We start from the raw sequence: 19,949 nt of genomic DNA on the forward strand, positions 1-19,949 counted from the left end.
CAGTTCTCTACAACTTTTGGGGGTTTTCTTGGCAAAGAGACTCGAGCGGTTTACCATTTCCTTCTCCAGCTCATTTTATAGATGAGTAAAACAAGGCAAATAGGGTTAAGTGACTTGCCAAGGGTCACATAGCTAGTAAGTGTGTGAGGCCAGATTTGAACTCAGGAAAATGAGTCTTCCTGCTTCCATCCTTGGGACTCTATTCATTGTGCCATCTAGGTGCCCTAGAGTTTGGAAGACTAGAGTTCAAATCCTGTCTCAGATAGTTACTAGCTGTGTGACCCTGGGCAAGTCATCTAACCTCTGTCTTGCTCAAGTTTCATGTCTGGTAAAATGGGAATAATGATAGCGCTCCCCTCTCGAGGTTGTTGTTAGAAAAGGATGAGATGATATTTGTAAAGCATTTTGTAAATCTTGAAAGGTTATATAGATGCTAGCTATTATGATTACAGAATAGAAACATTTCATGTGGGAAAATGCAAGGCTACTCTTTAGGTCTAGCTATTTAACTAGACTGAAATTTACTTAATCCTAATTGAACTATCTAGCCCACATTTATCTTGTCTTTAACAAAAAAAGGACATGAAAGATTTTTTCTTTATGTTCCCTAACCCTCCATTTTCAGCACTTACTTAACTATGCAAATGCATCCTTTCAGTAGAATAGAAGCCCCTTGCTGTCTGGGATTTTTTTTCGTTCATTTTGGCTTTGTACACTCAATATATAACAGGGCATATAGTTAGTAAGTGATTAATAGGTGTATGCTGTGAATAAAAGGTTCTAGAATTCTGTCTGGGATCTATGTTGGCATCACTGAACTATATATTTCATTCCTCATTTTCTTCCTCTTTTTTTGAAAAAAATTTGAAATACCAAATTTAATTTTAATAATTATCCTTCCTTTTGTAAAATAATGGTGCCATTCTTGTTACTGATCAATTTAAATAATATGAAATTATAACTAAAACCAAGAAGCAAACATTATTTTCAAGAGAAAATTAAAAATGGGAATTTTTAGTAAAACATTTCATTTTTAAAAAGAGATAAAATTAACATTTATTTAAATATTTCATAGAAAGAATTTTGGATTTAATACTTAACTTTCAGCATAACAAAATATATAAATACCTCATAGATTTAAAAAAGATATATTCTATTCATCAACTGACTTTACAATACCTCAGGCTGTCTGTGTTTAATTTTTTAAAATCTAATAAAATTCCTTTAAAAAAGATTACAAGCAAATGAAAATTCCACTCAAAAACTAAATTTTATGCCAATGTCAAGAGTTTCAGAAAATCAAATGAACAAGGATATGATATGCTCAAGTATTTTTCATATTTTTAAATGAATTCTTGAAAAATGAAAATTTAAATTTGGCAAAAAAAAATCTAGTGGAGTTGAAAAAAGGGTATGTATCCAAAAAAGAGTCACAAAGAATGAAGATGAAACTTGTTACCCATCCACCAGCAGAGATGAAGTGATCTAAGTTAAAATGAAAGAGACCTACATTTTTGGACATGGATAATGTGGGAATTTGTCTGTCTGTCTATGCAGCTATTTATTGAGACTTTTTTTTCATGGCTAATTTTTTGTCTTGTTTTTGAATTTGCTCAATTGGGAGAAGAATTTAGTAGTAGGAAGATTTCTTTTTCTTAATTGAAATAAAATTAAAAAATGAAAGAAAATGGGTATGTGTGAATAGAGAATGGTCCAACCTTAAAGTTTAAAACAAACAAACAAAAAAACACCTGAAAGGAAATACAAAGGAATTTTGAAATAATCATTTGGAAAACAGGGAACTTGACTTCACTGAACAGGTAAGAATTGGGAAGATTCCATATGACAATTTAAATAAAACCAAGAAAAGTTATTCTGATTTTTCACCAATTTCATTAGACTCAACATTTTAGATTCAAAAGATATAGTTCAGAAACAATTTAATTCCACCAAATTTTATGATTTTATCAGCATTCCCATTTATAAATGTACACATTTTAAGTAAGTATACTAAAGTATTACTACTCACATCCCTCATTACAGTATGAAAGTGACGCTAGTATTCCATTTAATGAGCATGAGAGTCAAATGCAAGCTCTGGCAATCTCTACCCAACTGGAAAGGGCTCGAGTATGAATCTAGCAATGAACTGCATGTCTGAATTCTGACAATCAGTTTCATTATGAAATTTCATTAGCTATGTTTGCTGTCTACAAGGCCACAAATCTTTTAAAGTTATTGGGATTTCAAATCATGGATCCTTGAAATTTCAAAGCAATAATAATAACTTCTTTTTAACTTGGCATATTAGGATTTGCAAAATATATAACATATCTTTTTTCAGGCTAAAACTTAATAAAACATATTTAAAGTTATTCCTAAGCAGGCATTTTTTCCGGCTTACATAGTACAAATGGTGTCCTCAAGATTTAAAAACTAAATAAAAATAGATAAACTAATAGAGATAAATAGGGCTACTGCTAACAAAGCATTTCATTGTAGCAACTGCAATATTTCAATATATATATATATATATACTTAGAGCATAATAATATATAGATTAATTAGAAAATTGCATTTTACATGTAGACTATCATTAATTTGATATACTATAATGGAAAAGGTCCATAATCTCTTATGTCAATAATATGCAAATGAAAGGTATTTAATAGTAGGTACTACTTCAGTAGACAGTAACAGCTATGAAGGATGATTGGTTCAATGTACTATAGATTGTGCTAGTATCCTCCTAATAAAGAGGGAAACACACTACAGATGAACTAGATTTAGACTATGATTTAACTTAAACTTTGACATTTGCACAATCTCTTTTTGCTTGTAAAGAATGCAGGAGCTCTCCATTAGCTAGAATAGTAATGAAAATCAAAATGGTTTCCTCTGGGTGTATGCAAAGAGAGCCAAGCACTGTGCAAATGCCATTCTGGGGCCAATGGACTTGAAGGATCTCCTATTACAAAAATTTTTCTTGGGGATCATAAACATAAAGCAATGATTCTTCAGTTGATCAACCTGGTTTATGAAACTATCTGGATTGGGGATTCCTGGTTTTTTTTTTTTTTTGGTGGTGGGGCATCATGAACTCTTTTGGCAGTACAGTGAAATCTACGAATCTCTTCTCAGAACAATATATTTTTTAAATTGATAGGATAAAATATATAAGATTCCAAAGGAAAACAAACATATTATAGTTATCCAAATATGTGTATATGTGTGTGCACACTGTGTTTATTCACAGAACTCAGGTTTAGAAATTGCTGGTGGAGTTGTGAACTGATCCAACCATTCTGGAAAGCAGTTTGGAACTATTCCCAAAGGGCTATAAAAATGTTCATACCCTTTGACCCAGCAATACCACTTCTAGGGTTGTATCCCAGAGACATCACACAAGTGGGAAAGGGACCTATATGTACAAAAATATTTATAGCGGCTCTTTTTGTGGTAGCTAAGAATTGGAAATCAAAGGGATGCCCATCAATTGGGGAATGGCTGAACAAGCTGTGGTATATGAAGGTAATGGAATACTATTGTGCTATAAGAAATTGGGGTGATACAGACTTCATAACAACCTGGAAAAACCTACACAAGATAATGCTGAGTGAGTGGAGCACAGTCAGGAGAACATTATACACAACCACAGATATATGGATTGTTTGAGGACTAACCTTGACAGACTTTGCTCTTCTCAGCAACACAAGGTGCAAAGACAACTCCAAAGGACCCACAATGGAGAATACTATCTACATCCAGAGAAAGAACTACAAGGTATGAATGCAGATTGAGGCACACTTTAGGCTTGCCTTTTTTCTCCCCTTTTTTTCTCTCTTCTGTTTCTGTTTTTAGGGGGTTTTTTTGGTTCTGTTTCTTCTTTCTCATGATTCATTCCATTGGTCATAATTCTTCTCCACAACTTGACTAGTATGTAAATTAATTCAATGCGAAGTTATACATGGAAGATATATGGGATTCCATGCCATCTTGGGGAGGGAGGAGGGGAGGGAGGGAAGAAAATCTGGAACTCGAAATTATGTAGAACTGAGTGTTGTAAACTAAAAATTAAAATTAAAATCAAAAAAAATTCTCTGGATCTAGATTGGATCCTAGGAATGCCTGAAATTCTGAAGTTTTTGAGGTAGCTTGGTTTAGTGGCTAGGATACTAGACTTTGAGTCAGGAAAACCTGGGCTAAAATCCTAACCCAGGTACCCACTAATTGTTTGACCTTGGGCAAGTTGCTTAAATGCTTTATGCCTCAGTTTCTTCATCTCTAAAATGAAAGCTTTGTACTAAATGGTTTCTAAGATTCCTTCCTACTCTAACTCTATGTTCCTTTGATCCTCATTGAATAAACATTCAGGGATAGAATTGTTTCAAATAGCCTAGTTAGCACCACTCTTAGCACTCCAGATCTTGTGTGGAATTTATGTATCTGATGATGGCCACAATTTGGAAAATATTTTAATTGAAGCAATTAGCTACAGGTTACCTACAAAGATATGGGAGCAGCACAGTTCCAAACATATCAACTATGACAGACTAAGAAAGATTGTACTTGTCTATGACCAGATCAAGAGTTATGGTTAAAATAACTATGGGACCTGTATATCCTTGTATATTTGTAAAGAGTTGTTAATCAGTAATAAGGATGGTGCTATTCAGTCTCTATCCATAGGGGGAAGAGTCTCCTTTGATTTAAGAGCTCCTTAATACCTTCAGAGCTTAAGTGTGTATGTCTTTTAGGAATCAGTTTAAGGGGATTTTACCAATTTATTTATTTATTATTTGTTTAATTTGTTTATTTTTGCATATTCATATTCAATTATCTTATATATTTAAGTATTTTTATTTATTTCAACCCTGGGTTTCCTATAGTTATTGCTTTCCACCTTCTAATAAATATACATCACAGAATCTTGCTGATACTGCTTGGATTGCTGTTGTTGGTGGTTTGTATTTTTGCCTGTGTAGGTGCTTACTTCTCCTTAATTTCCCATGCTATCATTCTTGTCAGATGGTGCCTGGAACATGTTGGTGATACAAAAGATTATTTTTAAAAGAAAATATAGGTATGAATCTGCTCTGACGGCCTACTCTGATGTCCTGTCACAAAGTGGAGGTGATCCTATATTATAAAAGGCTATCCCAGTGGCCTATGACCTCTGTCAGGTCCTACCAAGCTGGAAGGACTTTAAGCCCAATAACAGACTGCTCTTGTGGGAACTGCTTGTCTAAGCTGATCCACAGTGTGATGGGATGGGACGTGTGTCTGTGTGTTTGGCCACATCAAATCTTTTTAAAAAAATCTACTAAATCATGGCAGGGGAGGGGGAAGGTGTTTACAATCTACCAACAAAATCACTTTCTTTGAAGTACTGAAGCACAGCAACTTAATTCAGTAGTAAAATCAATATTAACTCTACTTTATAAACCTTTAGGACAGGGATTCTTAACCTTTTTTGTGTGTCATGAGTTTTGTTATCAATCTGGTAGAGCCTATGGACTTTCTTTAGAAATCTCTTTACATGCAAAAAATAAAATACCTAAGATGAAAAGATGGGCAATTATTTTGAAATACAGTTATCAAAAAGTTAAAAAAACAAACAAGTTAACAGACATCCCCTACTTAAGGAGATGGAAGCAGTACCTGTGATATGGAGTGTGAGTTATTTTGATTCTAACTCCTATACAAGAGAACAAGTTAAGGACAGAATTTAGAATTCTAATTGGCCCTGGTTTTACAGGTTCAAACAATATTACCAGAGTATAACAAAGTTGTTTACTTATTTCTTGTTCTGCATGTAAACCTGAATTGTATGACAATTAATTTGTGTCATCTTAAAAATAAAGGCAATTGTATATGTTATTAAATGTGAACAGTATTAGCCTGGCTAAGGAGATAAAGCAAGAACCTTATAAATTACCTTACTAAACAGCCATTTAGCATGATTAACCTGTTCCCTTCTAAACTCTGCGTAGATTACTGTCAGAGACGAGGCACTTGGAAAAAATCCAAGCAGCTCTGTCCATGAAAAGCAACAACAAACCGGTTTTAAGTGATTTCATTGGGAGGCAACCAAAGATAATTCCTGAGGGACAACAAAAGTATTCAGATTCAACTGTCTCTTAGCATTCACATACCAAGGTGTTATTATTCAGATCCATCTTCCCAGCAAAAGGCCCCCATGTTGTTCCAACCGGAAGTTGCTGCCGACTCTGAATCTTGCGCTCCCCATCCTTCTGGACCACCTCCAACTCTCCTGCAGACAAAGAAAACAAGCCATGTTTAGAGTACTTTCACTTGTGCCTTGACAACAGCCACCTCTGTCTTTGTGTTTGTTTTACATGCACAATGTTCTGAGGACCCATATAATGAGAATTAATTATGCTTGTCTGAAAAACAACTGATCTTGTCATCCTGAGGAAAGAAAGAAAGAAAGAAAAAACTAAACCTTTTCCTTATAATTATATTCAAATTTAGCTTATGGAGCCCAATTTCTTTCTCACATCTTTTCACACACATTACACTCTGAAAGCATTTCTATTTAGCAAGCCTTTGAGAATCAGAGGGAATAACCCTTCTTCAAATGGCTTTGTTCCAGGGCTGGGGAATGGAAGAAGAAGTAGAAAAACATACTAGGGTTAAAACTCTTAATATACTTGACTGTCAAAGTAACTTTAATGGGGCACTCAGTGTGAGTTTATTTACTTCACAATAAGGCATGGGGAACCTTTGGCAAATGAGGGTCCCTCATAGCTATTCAAAGAATTTGGATAGAAAATTGATAGATGTTTTAGAAATCCCTCTATTTTCAAAGTGTACTATTTCTTTAGATAGATAAGTATCTATACTCAAAATACATAGGGATGCATTTATCAACTAAATAAGTTTTGTAATATATATTTCCAAATACTCCCCTTTAATTTGGGTATGCCCAGCAATGGAAATAATAGAAATGAAGCCAGAAGGACTCAAGCAAAAACTGATTCTCCATCCTCATACCTCCCCACCACCCTGTTTTAATGAAACCATATCAATCCTTTATCTTCTCATCATTCCCCACTATCAACCATAACTAACTGATGGAAGAATGAGAAAAAAAGGAATTTTTCGGCATAATTTCCACTCCCTCAAAACTGACAGACAGAAACAGAAAAAGTGTCAAACTGTGGCTTTAAAGTCTCTTTCTTTGATTGCCTAATTTTTATAAATAGTGACATAACCCCTCTCTCCATCAGTTTTCTAATTTCAAAATGTAACTTTCACAAAGCATTCATTATGTTTTCTTGTTAAGTGATATTTCTATTCTACACCCTTGGTGCTGCAGCTACTATGTTGAAAAGGTGGGCATGTGCACTCACTAAGTTTACCCTTAGATGCACGTTGCTAAAAGCTAGCATGAGGAGATGGCTGATGGTGCAGATGCTAGTTGTAACATCTCTCTTCAGCCATTGGCCGCACTTGGATGGAAACACTTTATTCTGAGTTGTTGTTGTTGTTGTTGCTGCTGCTGCTGCTGTTTGTTTCACTGGCACAGTCTAGTTAGATTTCAGACTTTTCTGCTTGTGTTTAAGTGGTAATATTACCACAGTGCCTGTCCCTAATACAATAGCAATTGAAATATCAACGAGTTAATGGTGATTGAAAACATTCATCAGTTGCTTTGATATCTGTTAACTATTATGATTGAATTTACAAAAAAAATTCAAAAGTCCACAGAGGAAATTCATTCAAATAAGTAGCATATTTGGAACATCTTGAAGTAGTAATTCAGCAAATGACACCAACATTGCTTAAATGCAAATCTGTAAACCTGCTATTCAGTTTTTGTCTTGTTTTATTTTTATGCCCGTCTTCTGACCCATAGCAGAAGACTTGTTCACATGGTCATTGTCAAGTTTCCCCCTACCTCCTGGCTCCCAACCTTGGTAAATGATAGCAACTTTGCAATAGCCCAATATTATAGAAAGTGATCATTCTAACACAACCAGAAGTGCCTCTGTCTGTGGGAAAATTCATTCGGAGTTGGGAGGGTAGCAGAGCTCTTCAGAGGACAGTCTGCTCTAGATACACTGGTGCTAGGTGGGGGGAAAGTCTATTCTGCAGAGGGTCCAATCATCAACTTACAGCATTGTCAATACCCAACCCCTGGAAGGAGATTGGGGTGAAGGTTAGGTCGCAGAGAACATGGAAAATATAGTCCCTTAAGGGGACCACCAGGCAAAGGAATGTAGCTGTGGGAGTGGTATCATGGAGCAAAGCCCTGATCACTAAGTCCTGTTCATTTTTTTGCTAAAAATCAGTGATATAAAAGCAAAGGACATTCAAACCCCAGATTAAGGAAAAATAATAATTGACATTTATGTAAAAATAATACTCACTACCACACTTAAAGCTTAATTACTAAATGTCAAAGAGAGATAGATGAGTTGTTTCCAGCATATAGTTCATCTTCAACACTGCAATTACCTGGAAAATATGATTTTTCTGCCTTTTAGAAGTGGGCAAAAATACCCTAACATATTTGATTGAGTTGTATATTCTCTAAGTGTTTTCAAATTTGAGAAATATTTCTTCTCAAACAGAAATCATTAATAAGGGTAGACATGCATTTAGCATTAGGCAGATGTGTTCTTCGTAACTTAGAACCTTCCCCTCTTCCGGGTACTTTCATATTACTCCTACCCACACACTCTATGGTAGAGAACCCCACCAACCTACTTTCTGTTCGCATGGAGCTTCCTCTCCTGTCCTTTGTGTCTTTGAACTAGATGTCCCTCATGCTTGGCACTGTCTCCCTCCGCTGGTTTCCATCTTTGAATCACTGGCTTCCTTAAAGGCTCCATCCAAATGCTTTCTTCTGCACAAGGCCTTGCCCACTTTCCCCAAGTCCTAGTACCTCGCCCTTTACAGTTATTTTCCATTTTCTTGCTACTGTTATTGCTTCACCCTCCAAACCAGACCACCAGACAACACGCCCGGTTAGAGCTAAGCATCCTGGCCTTGGAATCTTTTGACTAGCATTTTTACCTTCATTTAAATAATTTCATTTTCAGCCCTACTGTCACAGATATCTTCCCACCTTCCATTTATTTCTTATTATGACACAGTAATTAATGACCATAAATCCCTACTACAATTGCCTCCAGAAAGGCCAGGTTAATGGATGGCTTGATTATTCCATTTACTACCTTTGTAACTTCATAGACCTTAACTCTCTTTGGCCTCCACTCTCTTTAAATATATTTTTATACCCCCACTCCCAATTATAACGAGGGCAGGGGCTATTTTGCTTTTGTACTTGTATGCCCAGCTCTTCAGACAGTAATTTTTTCTGTCATCTCTGACTCTTCATGACCCCCTTTTGAGATTTTCTTGGCAAAGATACTGGAGTGGTTTGCCATTTCCTCCTCCAGCTCATTTTACAGATGAGGAAACTGAGGCAAACAGGGTTAAGTGACTTGCCCAGGGTTAAACAGGTAGTAAATATCTGAGGCTGGATTTGAACTCAAGAAGATGAGTCTTCCTGACTTCATGCCCAGTTGCCTTTTGGACAGTGATTAGCACATGTTAAGTGCTTAATTAATGATTTTACTTCATTCATCTACTCTATATTTGTCATGTACTTATACCTTTTGATGAACATGTTGTTTCTGTCATTAGAATAAAAACTCCTAGAGGCCAGTGGGTGTTTTTGAATTTTCCTTTTATTCTCAATGCTTTAACCAGAACCCGGCACATACTAAGGATTTAGTAAATGTTTCTTGACTGAATCTAAAAGAAAATAATGAGAATAAGGAAGACAGCCAGACAAAGCATTATCAGGCCCCAATTATATTAAAAAGCAGTAGCCATCAGAACTATTTTGTAATAGCTGAAAATCAGACAAGCAGAACAGTGTAGCAGACTAGATAAGGAAAAACCAGAAACAATCAAAACCAGCACTGTGATGTTTGATAAACCCAAGAACACAAATTCCTGGGGAAGGGGCCCCTTTTGACAAGAACTACTGGGAAATTGGAAAGAAGTTTTTACAAGAATTTCTTTTAAAATAATGTTTTATGCCATTTACCAAAATGATATAAAAACAGATGCCCAACTTCATGGGTTCATCCAAGGAAAATGATGTTTGAAGGACTATGGAAAACAGACACATAGATGCACTATTGGTGGACCTGAGAATAAATCAAATCATAGTGAACAGTAATTTGGAAGTATACTCAAAATTGTTAAACAATACATGCCCTCTAGGAGCAGCTAGGTAGTTCAGTAGATAGAGTTCTGGGCCTGGAATCAGAAAGACTCACCTATCTGAGTTCAAATCTGGCCTCAGACATTAGTCCTGTGGCATTGGGCAAATCACTTAACCTTGTTTGCCTCAGTTTCCTCATCTGTAATATGAGACAGAAAAGGAAAAGGCAAACCACTCCAGTATCTTTGCCAAGAAAATAACAGATGGGGTCATGAAGACTTGGAAATGACTGAAAATGACTGACCAACTACAACATGCCCTATAACCCAGCTATGTCACTTCTAGACCCATTGAGTATAAAAGGGGAAAATGGGATCAGAGAAAAAGGCAGAATAATGGCTACGGGTAAAATGTGTATATATGTATGTATGTATATGTATATGTATAACAGTTCTTTTGTGGTTACAAAAATAAAAAAATGACTGGAAACTAAAAGGATGCTTAATTGAGGAATGGCAAAATAAATTGTGGTATGTGATATAAAATATAGTGCTGTAAGAAATGAAAGAATAGATGATTTCAAAGTGACATGAAAAGAATCATATGGAGTGAAATAAGTAGAATCAGAAGAAGAAATATTCTATTACATCGATATTATAAAAATGAACAATTGTGAAAATTGGTATAGTCTGATGAAGAATGAAACAAGCAGAAGCAGGAAAACATTTTATAGGATAACAACACTGTGAATGCAAGCAACTTTGAAACTCATAAGAACCATGATCAATATGATGACCATCCACGATTCCAGAAAAAGAATCATGAAACGCACTTTCTATCTTCTGACAGAAGGTGATGGATTTAGGGTACAAAATGAAGGAAAAAAGTATGTATGTATTTATATATGTTTTACACAGCCAATAAAGGAATTTGTTTTGTTTGACTATACAATTATTGTTAGGCATTTGTTTTTCTTTTCTCCCAACTATCTCACAAAATGGGGTGGGCATCAAAGGGAGAAAAATATTTTTCTATCAATATTTTTAAAAAACACTTTCAAAAGAGAGGTAGGAGAGCTACAGATGTGGAATGCTGCATGACTTTCACGTGAGTTCACTGAATGGTTAGTTTAGCATAATCATTTTACTTTGTTACAAGACAGTTCTTTTGGAGTGGCATGATCTGGAAATGTTTGCAATGTAAAAACAATGTACTAATAAAACTTGAAAAAATTAATGGATACATGCTCTGAATATAAAAGGTCATAACATTTAGAAAAGAATGACAGGAGACATCTTTTACAACTGACAAGATAGTGAATTCTTAACCAAACCCAGAACCGAAGAGATCATAAAAGACAAATAGGCAATTTAGGACATGCATGAATAAAATCAATGAAGAGAAAATGAGAAGATACTATAAATCAGAGAAAATATTAGGATGAAATATAAAGATGAAAGTCTGATATTCAAGATATATAGAGGGTTGAGTCAATCATATAACACCAAGAGAAATTCCATGATTGGTCAAAAGCTATGTGCAATTTTAAAAAATAAATTCAAAGAATAAATGACCAAATGAAAATATAAGCCAAAAACACAAGCAGTAAGAAAAAAATTCATATTAAGTCACTTGAGATTTTACCACACACTGTCCATATTGTCAAAGATAACAAAAAAGAAATTAAAAAGGAAATCATTATTATCAATTGGAAGACAGGAACACCAATGCACTGTTGGTGGATCTACAAACTGATCAACCCATTTTGGATAACAATTTCAAATTATTTCTGCATAATATGTTAATTAATTACATAAGAAAATAATTAAACTGTTTGTTTAACTTTGACTCAGTGTTGTTGTATGACTATTGAACATGTGTTCCAAAGTCATCCAATAAATAAATAAAATTTCAATATATAGCAAAATATTCTTAGTCACATGCCTTGTGATAACAAAATTCTTGAAACAAAAGGGGAGGCCATCATTTGGGGGACTGTTATAAAATGTGATATAGGGATATAATGCAATATTATTGTACAGTACAAAATGATGAATCTGAGGAATCCAGAGAAACATGGGAAAATCTATGCTGAGTAAAATAAGGAAAACCAGATATATAAATATATATTGCTTTCATGTGTGTATGTGTGTTTGTGTGTGTGCATTTACATATATTTATTTAATAGAAGCAACAACATAATGAAAATTTCCCCAAATGTATAAACTGAAAGTACTGGAGAAGAGATAATGAAACACATCACCCTCTTGAGGGTAGAGAGATATGAGAGTACTTAGAATTGTTGTATCCATTGTCTTTGAGAAGTTCATATAATTTTTTCTTCTTTGTCTCAGTATTGGATTCAATAGGGCAAGAAGGGTCCCCAGAAATACCTGTGATAGACATAAAATACATCAACAGAATATATATATATATATATATATATATATATATATACACACACACATATACATATATATACATATATATACATATATATATATATACATATATACATATATATATTTTAAAACCTCACATGCCTATAAGAATACTTATAATAATATTTTAAGGTTTAAAAGAATATTCATATATCTGTCCATACATATATATTACATATATACTTGTTAAGGCTTACTACTGTAACAGTAAGGCAATAATAACAATGTAGATGATGATTGTCAAAATGTCCATGCATTGCAAAGTAGACAAAACTCTCCATATAGAAGGTAGAAGAAGTAAACCATTTATTCAGACACCAGAAAACCATATCCCATAACCAAATGTTCAGCTCCCACAGCCAGTCAGCCTACTTTATCATAACAGCAAGGAACTTAAAACACCACATAACAGCCTATAACCTCGCCATCTCAAAACCTCTCTGACCCCCTGCTGGGGTCTTCCCCAAAACAAACTCACAGTACAGCTAAGTCAGCCTGTTCAGTTCTAATAATCATGAGGGCGGCCATTAGCAGCCATAACATCTCTCTCTCCAGCATTTCCTGTGACATCACTTCCTTTTCCTGTCAAGAAGCTCCTCCCACCACATGTAACTTAGGCTTCCTGTGATGTAAGCAGGTCATATGGCCTATTAATGGGTGGGAAAGGTCTTCAAATCTAAATTGCTACTACAATCACACGACAGGTACTGTAATTGTGTGGTGCTGAGTATTTACTTTTATGTGTATGTACTTAAATCCTTCACTAAACTCTTTGTCTTTTGCCTTATGTAGCACAGAGGAGACCTTGTATTCTTGAAGGTTATGACAGAAGAGTATAAGCTCTAGTAGGTCCTACCAGGCTAGAAAAGCTATAAATAAAAATCAGTTGATGGATAAAATGTATGTCATCTAAAAATGGGCCTAGCTAGTTCTGGAAAATTTCATTACCAAGTTAAATATCAACTGATGAGTATTTCCCTCCAAAATAACTCTGGAAAATAGAAAATATTTACTAAGTCAGAGAGAGTTTGTGATCTGTGTCAGGGATTATCCATGCCATACCAGTCACATGTATATGTTAATATATGTACCTCCATTAAAACTGTTGTCCAACAACCCATCAGATACGGAGGTGATTTTGGATTCTTGAAGATTATGCCAGATTTTTGAAGATTATGCCATGTATATCTACAAGCCTTTGGAAATGGATTTTTCATTTTTTGTCTTTGTTATCACTGGAGTTTAGCACAATATCGTGCATGTAGTAGGTGCTTAATAAATACAGATTAGTTAGTTCTTCAAGGACTAAACTCCTCTATTCATTTCCCACCAGGCTACCCTCATTTTAGACTTCTTTGACTTCTCCACCACCCGTGCCCTGCTTTCCAGCTTCCTTTTATATGTTATCTTCCTCCATTAGAATGAAAGCTCCTTGAAGGCAGAGACTGTCTTTCTTTTTCATATTTGCATCCTTGGCACTTAGCAAAGTGCCTGGCATATAGTAGGTGTTTAATAAATGTTTATTATTTGCTGAATGGGTTGAGTTCAGAGAAATTCATCACTAGGTTGGCCATGGGCAAAGTTTGTGTGTGTATCTATGTGCATGTGCCATGTGACATGTATGAGTATGTGAATATAATAAATTCTCTCTATATATAGTGAGACTGAAATAGATATGAACATATTAATATATATACATATATATATACACATATACATATATTTACATATCAGTTTCAGCAACTTTGAAAGATCAACTAAACTATAGGAGAGTTTAGCATCTGTATAAGTAAAAGGAGTTCTCTTCATGACTGAATTGGTGTACCTATAAATATATGCATATGAATTTAAGAAAGCTCATCACTATACAAATGGCCAGTCTTCCTAGTGATGACTTATGCTGTTTTGTTTTGTTTTTTCTATAGCAATTTTAAGGCAATAGCTAGGGCATAGAGAGGAGAAATCTATGTTGGTCAAAGCAGCATCCACTCAAGAGCTATCATAAACTTTTGTATTATGGGATTTAAACTCAATAGTATCTTTATGATCATACTGTAAGCACTTTTAAAAAATTTTGACTGAACCAGTGATTTCATTGATATAGGAATAGGAAACTCCTTCCAGTGCTGATGGCCACCTTATCTACCATGTATAGTCCTAGTGAATTGCCTGAAGCACAGAGAGGATAAGAGACCTATCCAGGTGATAGATCCAATATGTATCTCAGGTAAGACTTGAAACAATGTCTTCATTGTTCATTGACTCCAAGGCTAGCTCTCTATCTTAAGCTATAGAGGTCATAATCATAGACTTTTTGTTTTAGTCTGAGTGGAAAGTCCAAAAAAAAGTATTCACTCAAATATACATAATAATTTGTCCTCCACAAAAACTGTGAAAATGGATATTACTAAAACACAGACATGACATCTTACTTTCCCTCATGCAAAAATCTTCAAGGTCTCTCAACTATTACTACAATAAAATAAAAGTGCTCAGCCTATTATTGAAAGTCCTCTTCAATATGGATTCCACTTCTATTTCCAGTCTTATTTCATATTACTCCTTTTTTTGAACTTTTCATTGCCTACATAAATTGGTCTTCTAAGCTTTCTCCACACATGAAATTCCATCACCCATATCTCCTCCTTTGTTCAAATGGCACCCTCAATCTGGAATGCATTTCCTCCTCATCTCTACCACGTTGAATTCCTGGCTTCCATCAAAATACATGGCTCAGACACCATCTCCTACACTAAAACTCTTTTGAGCCATGAAATTTGCATTCTTTGTCTCTTATAATTACTTTGTAATATTTTCTATTCTTTTCTTCTTTTTCTTAGTTGTATGTGCATTCTGCTCTCCCCCCCACCCCCCAATAAAATATAGAATGCTTAAGGACAGAGAAAAGTTAGTTTTGGGCTTTGTATCCCCAGTGTTCAACACAGTATCTGTACATGTCAGACTTAGTAGTCTTGTACAGGGTAAGCTTAATAAATGTTTATTGAATTGAATTGAATATACTTTTTTCAATAGTTCCTCTATAAATTATAATCTAGAGTAATGGTGACTTTCAATCCTACAGGTCCATACTGGCTATGAACAACTTTGAAATAAATGACAGATAGAGTGTGCCTTTCTGCATAAAGATGAAGCTTAAAGTATTTGCCTGCTTTTGCACACTAAAAAACAGCCATGTCTATGGACATGTCACATTTAACTGATACCAGAGGAATCATGAGAATCTTTGAAAACCCTTTTAAAAATAATTCAGGCTCCCTTTCTGCCACTGACATTTTTCATTTGAAAAGGGTTCAGGCTCAGTCACACAGTGACTCCTTATCTGTACCTGTGGATTTACAAGCAGTCCTGTCTTTTAATGGATTAAGAACTACAAACTTAGGGCAGATCACAAGGCGATACTCAAATAAATACCTTCCAAAGTTTTGAAGCATCTTTGACTATGAATTTTAATTTTAAATTAGCGAAAAAGAAGCATGTTCTGAGCTCTTTAAAAGAGTACCTCACAGAAGAGCTGGTAACTGTCCAAAAATGCTATATCAATCTTTTCTAGTTGAAGATGACCATGTAATTCTTGATCTCCCTTAGTTTCTTCCAAAGGGCCACAATGAAGTTAGGAGAAATCCTTCCTGTTACTGAAGCCACTAAATTTGTATATGTATGTGTACTGTGTGTATGTATACATATATATGTATAAAATTATATATGCATATACACGTCTGTGTACACACACACATATATAATACTTTTGATTAGATGACTTCTAGTTATATAATAGTATTTTTACTACGTTTTCCAAAATGAGTGAAATCAAAGCAGAGAGAGATCAAATTCCATACTCAAGTAAGATTAACAATGTCAATAGTAAAGTTGGGATAGAAGTTGAGATACATACAAGAGTGTCCTGATTTCCAATTCATTATGTTGGCAGTTGAACTGTACTCTCTAGTTTACAATATTTATAACTGAGTATTACATTGATGCATAGGCAAGAAACATGGTTTATAGCAAATTAGTTCTCTCATATTTGAAGACTTTTAAAATGGAAAAAAGCAAGGTATAGTGGAAAATACACGTAGCCTGGGAATGGAAACCTGGTTCTCTTCCTGGCCCCACCACTCATTTCCTATGTCATCTTAAGTGAGTCTCACACTCTTTGTACCTTGACTTCCTCATAATCAATCAAAGAAGGGTTCTGTACCTTCACAAATTATGCAATAAAGATTTGCAAATTAGATACTTACTTTGTAGGGGCAGCTAGATAGTGCAGGGGATAGAGTGCTGAGCCTGGAGTCAGGAAGATTCATTTTCCTGAGTTCAATTTGGCCTCAGACACTTACTAGCTGTGTGACCTGGGGAGGTCACTTAATCCTGTTTGCCTCAGTTTCTTCATCTGTGAAATGAGCTGCAGAAGGAAATGGCAAACCACTCTAGTGTCTTTGCCAATAAAACCCTAAATGGGGTCACAATGAGTTAAATACATTTTAAAAAAAATGCCTGAACAACAACAGTATCTACTTTCCCTGCATAGAATATATGGTTAAAAAGATAAAGTTAAGATAAAGATAAAAAAGCTAATTACATCAAACTGTCCTCAAGCTACTTAAAGTTGATAAGGTCTCCTGGATGTCTTGAAAAACTATCCCTTAATTCTTTCACAGCTTCAGAGGTAATCTCTTTGTAAACATTTTGTATTTACTTACATGTATACAAGCTACGTCTAGGTGTAGCTAGGAGGCTCAGTGGATAGATAGCCAGACCTTGAGTCAAGAAGATCTGACTTCAAATATGATCTCAGATACTTACTGAGTCTGTAATACTGGGCAAATCACAACCCCTGCCTGCCTTAGTTTCCTCATCTGTAATATGGTGATGCTAAAGCACTTACTTCTCAGAATTGCTGTGAAAATAAAATAATATTTGTAAAGTGCATTGTGAACCTTATCCTAAAGCATTAAGCAAATGCTAGCTATTATTGTTGGTTTTCTTATCTTGTCTTCCTAGTAGAACATAAAGTTTTCTCCTGCAACCTAGCCCCTGTTCTAGGAATATCTATGCATCTAGGAACATATACTATGCAAAATAGTATAGTACCTAGAACATGGTAGGTATTTAATAAATCCTTAATAAAAGGTTGATTGATAGGAGGGATAAAACAATTGTACACATGAGTGAAGTATAAAGCTTAAATTACAAAAATGAGGCACAAAATTCTATTAAAGTTATGAGGATGCATCCAACTCCTTGACATCAAGTCAAAATCTTTGATTCACTGACCTGTTTCACAATGGCAAATTGTCACTCTTCAAGTAGCCCTATTTTTGCTTATCTGCATATATTTTATGACTAATAATAGTAATAGTTATATAGAGTTTTAAGGTTTCCAAAGTGCTTTGCAAATATTTGCAGAATTTTAGTAGAATATAAACTCTTCCACCACCTCCTCCCATCGGAGCCTCTTTAACACATAGCATCAAAAGTGTACTACTCTAAAACAGTGAATTCCTCTAAAGTTTGCTTTAAAGCCCAGCAAAAGCATGTCCATCTTTTGCTGCTCAGTGTGGTTGTTCTTTTGAATTCTGTCAAAGAAAGGGGCTCATACTTCCTAAAGGGATTGTTTGGTGTTAAAAAGTTACTAATATATTGAGATCTCATTAGGTTGGTTGCTTACTCTTTGCTTTCTTTGACTACATGAACTGGAAGAGGAGGGGGAAACAATGTTACATAATCTTTGTTACAAGAAGAAGTAACTTTGGAGTCACCCTCACCTCTTCACTCTCCATCACCCCAACACAATTCATCAGGTGCCATCTTCTAGAAATTCTACCTTCACAGTATCTTTTACATCTATCCCTTCTCTTTACTCACCCAGCCACTACTCTAGTCCCTGACTTTACCACGTCTTGTTTCAATTGTTATGAAAGGCTCTTAAATGGTCTTTATGCCTCAAGACTCTTTCACCTCCAATCCAGATGCTACATTGATGTTTCACAGTGGTATTACTAAAGAACAAGTCTGAACTATATTATTTCCCATTATGTCTAAGGAAACAAACCAAAACAAACCCCCCAAACTCCTATGTTTGAACCTTAAAGCCCTTTATGTCATAGCTCCACTCTACCTTTCCAGCCTATTTTTACAAATCACTCTTTACAAAACACTACGGTCCAGAACATTTGGTCTTGGTTTTCCTTAAACTTGGTATTTTTTCTTCTGTCTTCGTGACTTTTAGCAGACTAGCCTGGAATGTACAACCGTTGCCTTACTTATCTTTTTGAAATTGTAGTTGTCTTTCAAAGACCTGCTCAAATTCCACTTCCTACATGAGGCCTTCTATTTTTAAAAATGCATTTTACTGACTTCCTTTGCTTTTACATCATCTACCCCTTCACTTACCACAGAGCTATTTCTTATTAAAAATTTCTTTAAGATCAAAAGAGAAAAAAAATCAGCAAAGCAAATCAACAGAGAAAAAAAATGTGAAATCACATACAATGTTCATATTGCTGGATCCTTCACAATGAATGAAAGGGAAGAAGTGTCTTACATAAGGCCTTTCCTTACCCACCCATCTGATAGTGCCTCCTCACTAGAACTACGTTATTTTCAGTTTGTGTACATTTTGTATATATGTGTATGTTTACACATTGTCTTACCATATGGAATAGAATGATAAGTTCCTTTATCATTAGGACTGTTTTGTGTTTATCTTCCTTGAAAAGTTGTCTTGGCTTTACCCATACTGGAATCCTCTTCGGTTTGATAAGATCCATTGACTTAGCCCACAAGAACCCAAGTTCAACTCCATACTATGAAGAAGCGTCAAAACATGAAGTACCTGAAAGTCAGGTTTATTTCATTTTTATCATGGCGTACCCAGGGCCCAGAACACTGTGGTGTCTGACAGACAGTTGATATTTAATAAATGCTTATTGATTAACCAAAATAAAGGATATAATGCAATACATTATGTAAACTTAAAATTACATCAGCAGCTCTAAAAAGTAACATGTGGAAAAAATGGAAGAAAAGAAAAAGAATTTTTAATGTACTGAAGCATTTTTAATGCAAAGAAGAGAAGGAAGATCATAAAGACAGACAAATTATCTATCTTTGTAGGTTATATGTTGAATTTATTATATATCTGAAGGGAAAAGAATGACATCTAAGATATGTAGACAATGAACAGAAATATATATGATCAAAACCTGTTCCTCAATAAATGAATGGTCAAATGATACAAGCAAACAGTCTTCAAAAGAAGAACTGCAAACTATTTTTAA

At 34.9% G+C, this 19,949-nt stretch overlaps 1 protein-coding gene across 2 annotated transcripts in view; it reads right to left on the minus strand.

Moving 5' to 3' along the window:
* The window catches only part of ZFPM2 (zinc finger protein, FOG family member 2), a 584,654-nt gene that overhangs the window by 283,410 nt on the left and 281,295 nt on the right, over window positions 1-19,949 (minus strand). For both annotated transcript variants that reach the window (XM_036735057.1, XM_036735065.1), the window contains one exon: window positions 6,156-6,274. In XM_036735057.1, coding sequence (XP_036590952.1) covers window positions 6,156-6,274 — 119 coding nt within the window. The remainder of the gene's footprint in view (window positions 1-6,155; window positions 6,275-19,949) is intronic.

Source organism: Trichosurus vulpecula, chromosome 1 (assembly GCF_011100635.1).
Source record: "Trichosurus vulpecula isolate mTriVul1 chromosome 1, mTriVul1.pri, whole genome shotgun sequence".
In the NCBI taxonomy this organism is placed as follows: domain Eukaryota; kingdom Metazoa; phylum Chordata; class Mammalia; order Diprotodontia; family Phalangeridae; genus Trichosurus; species Trichosurus vulpecula.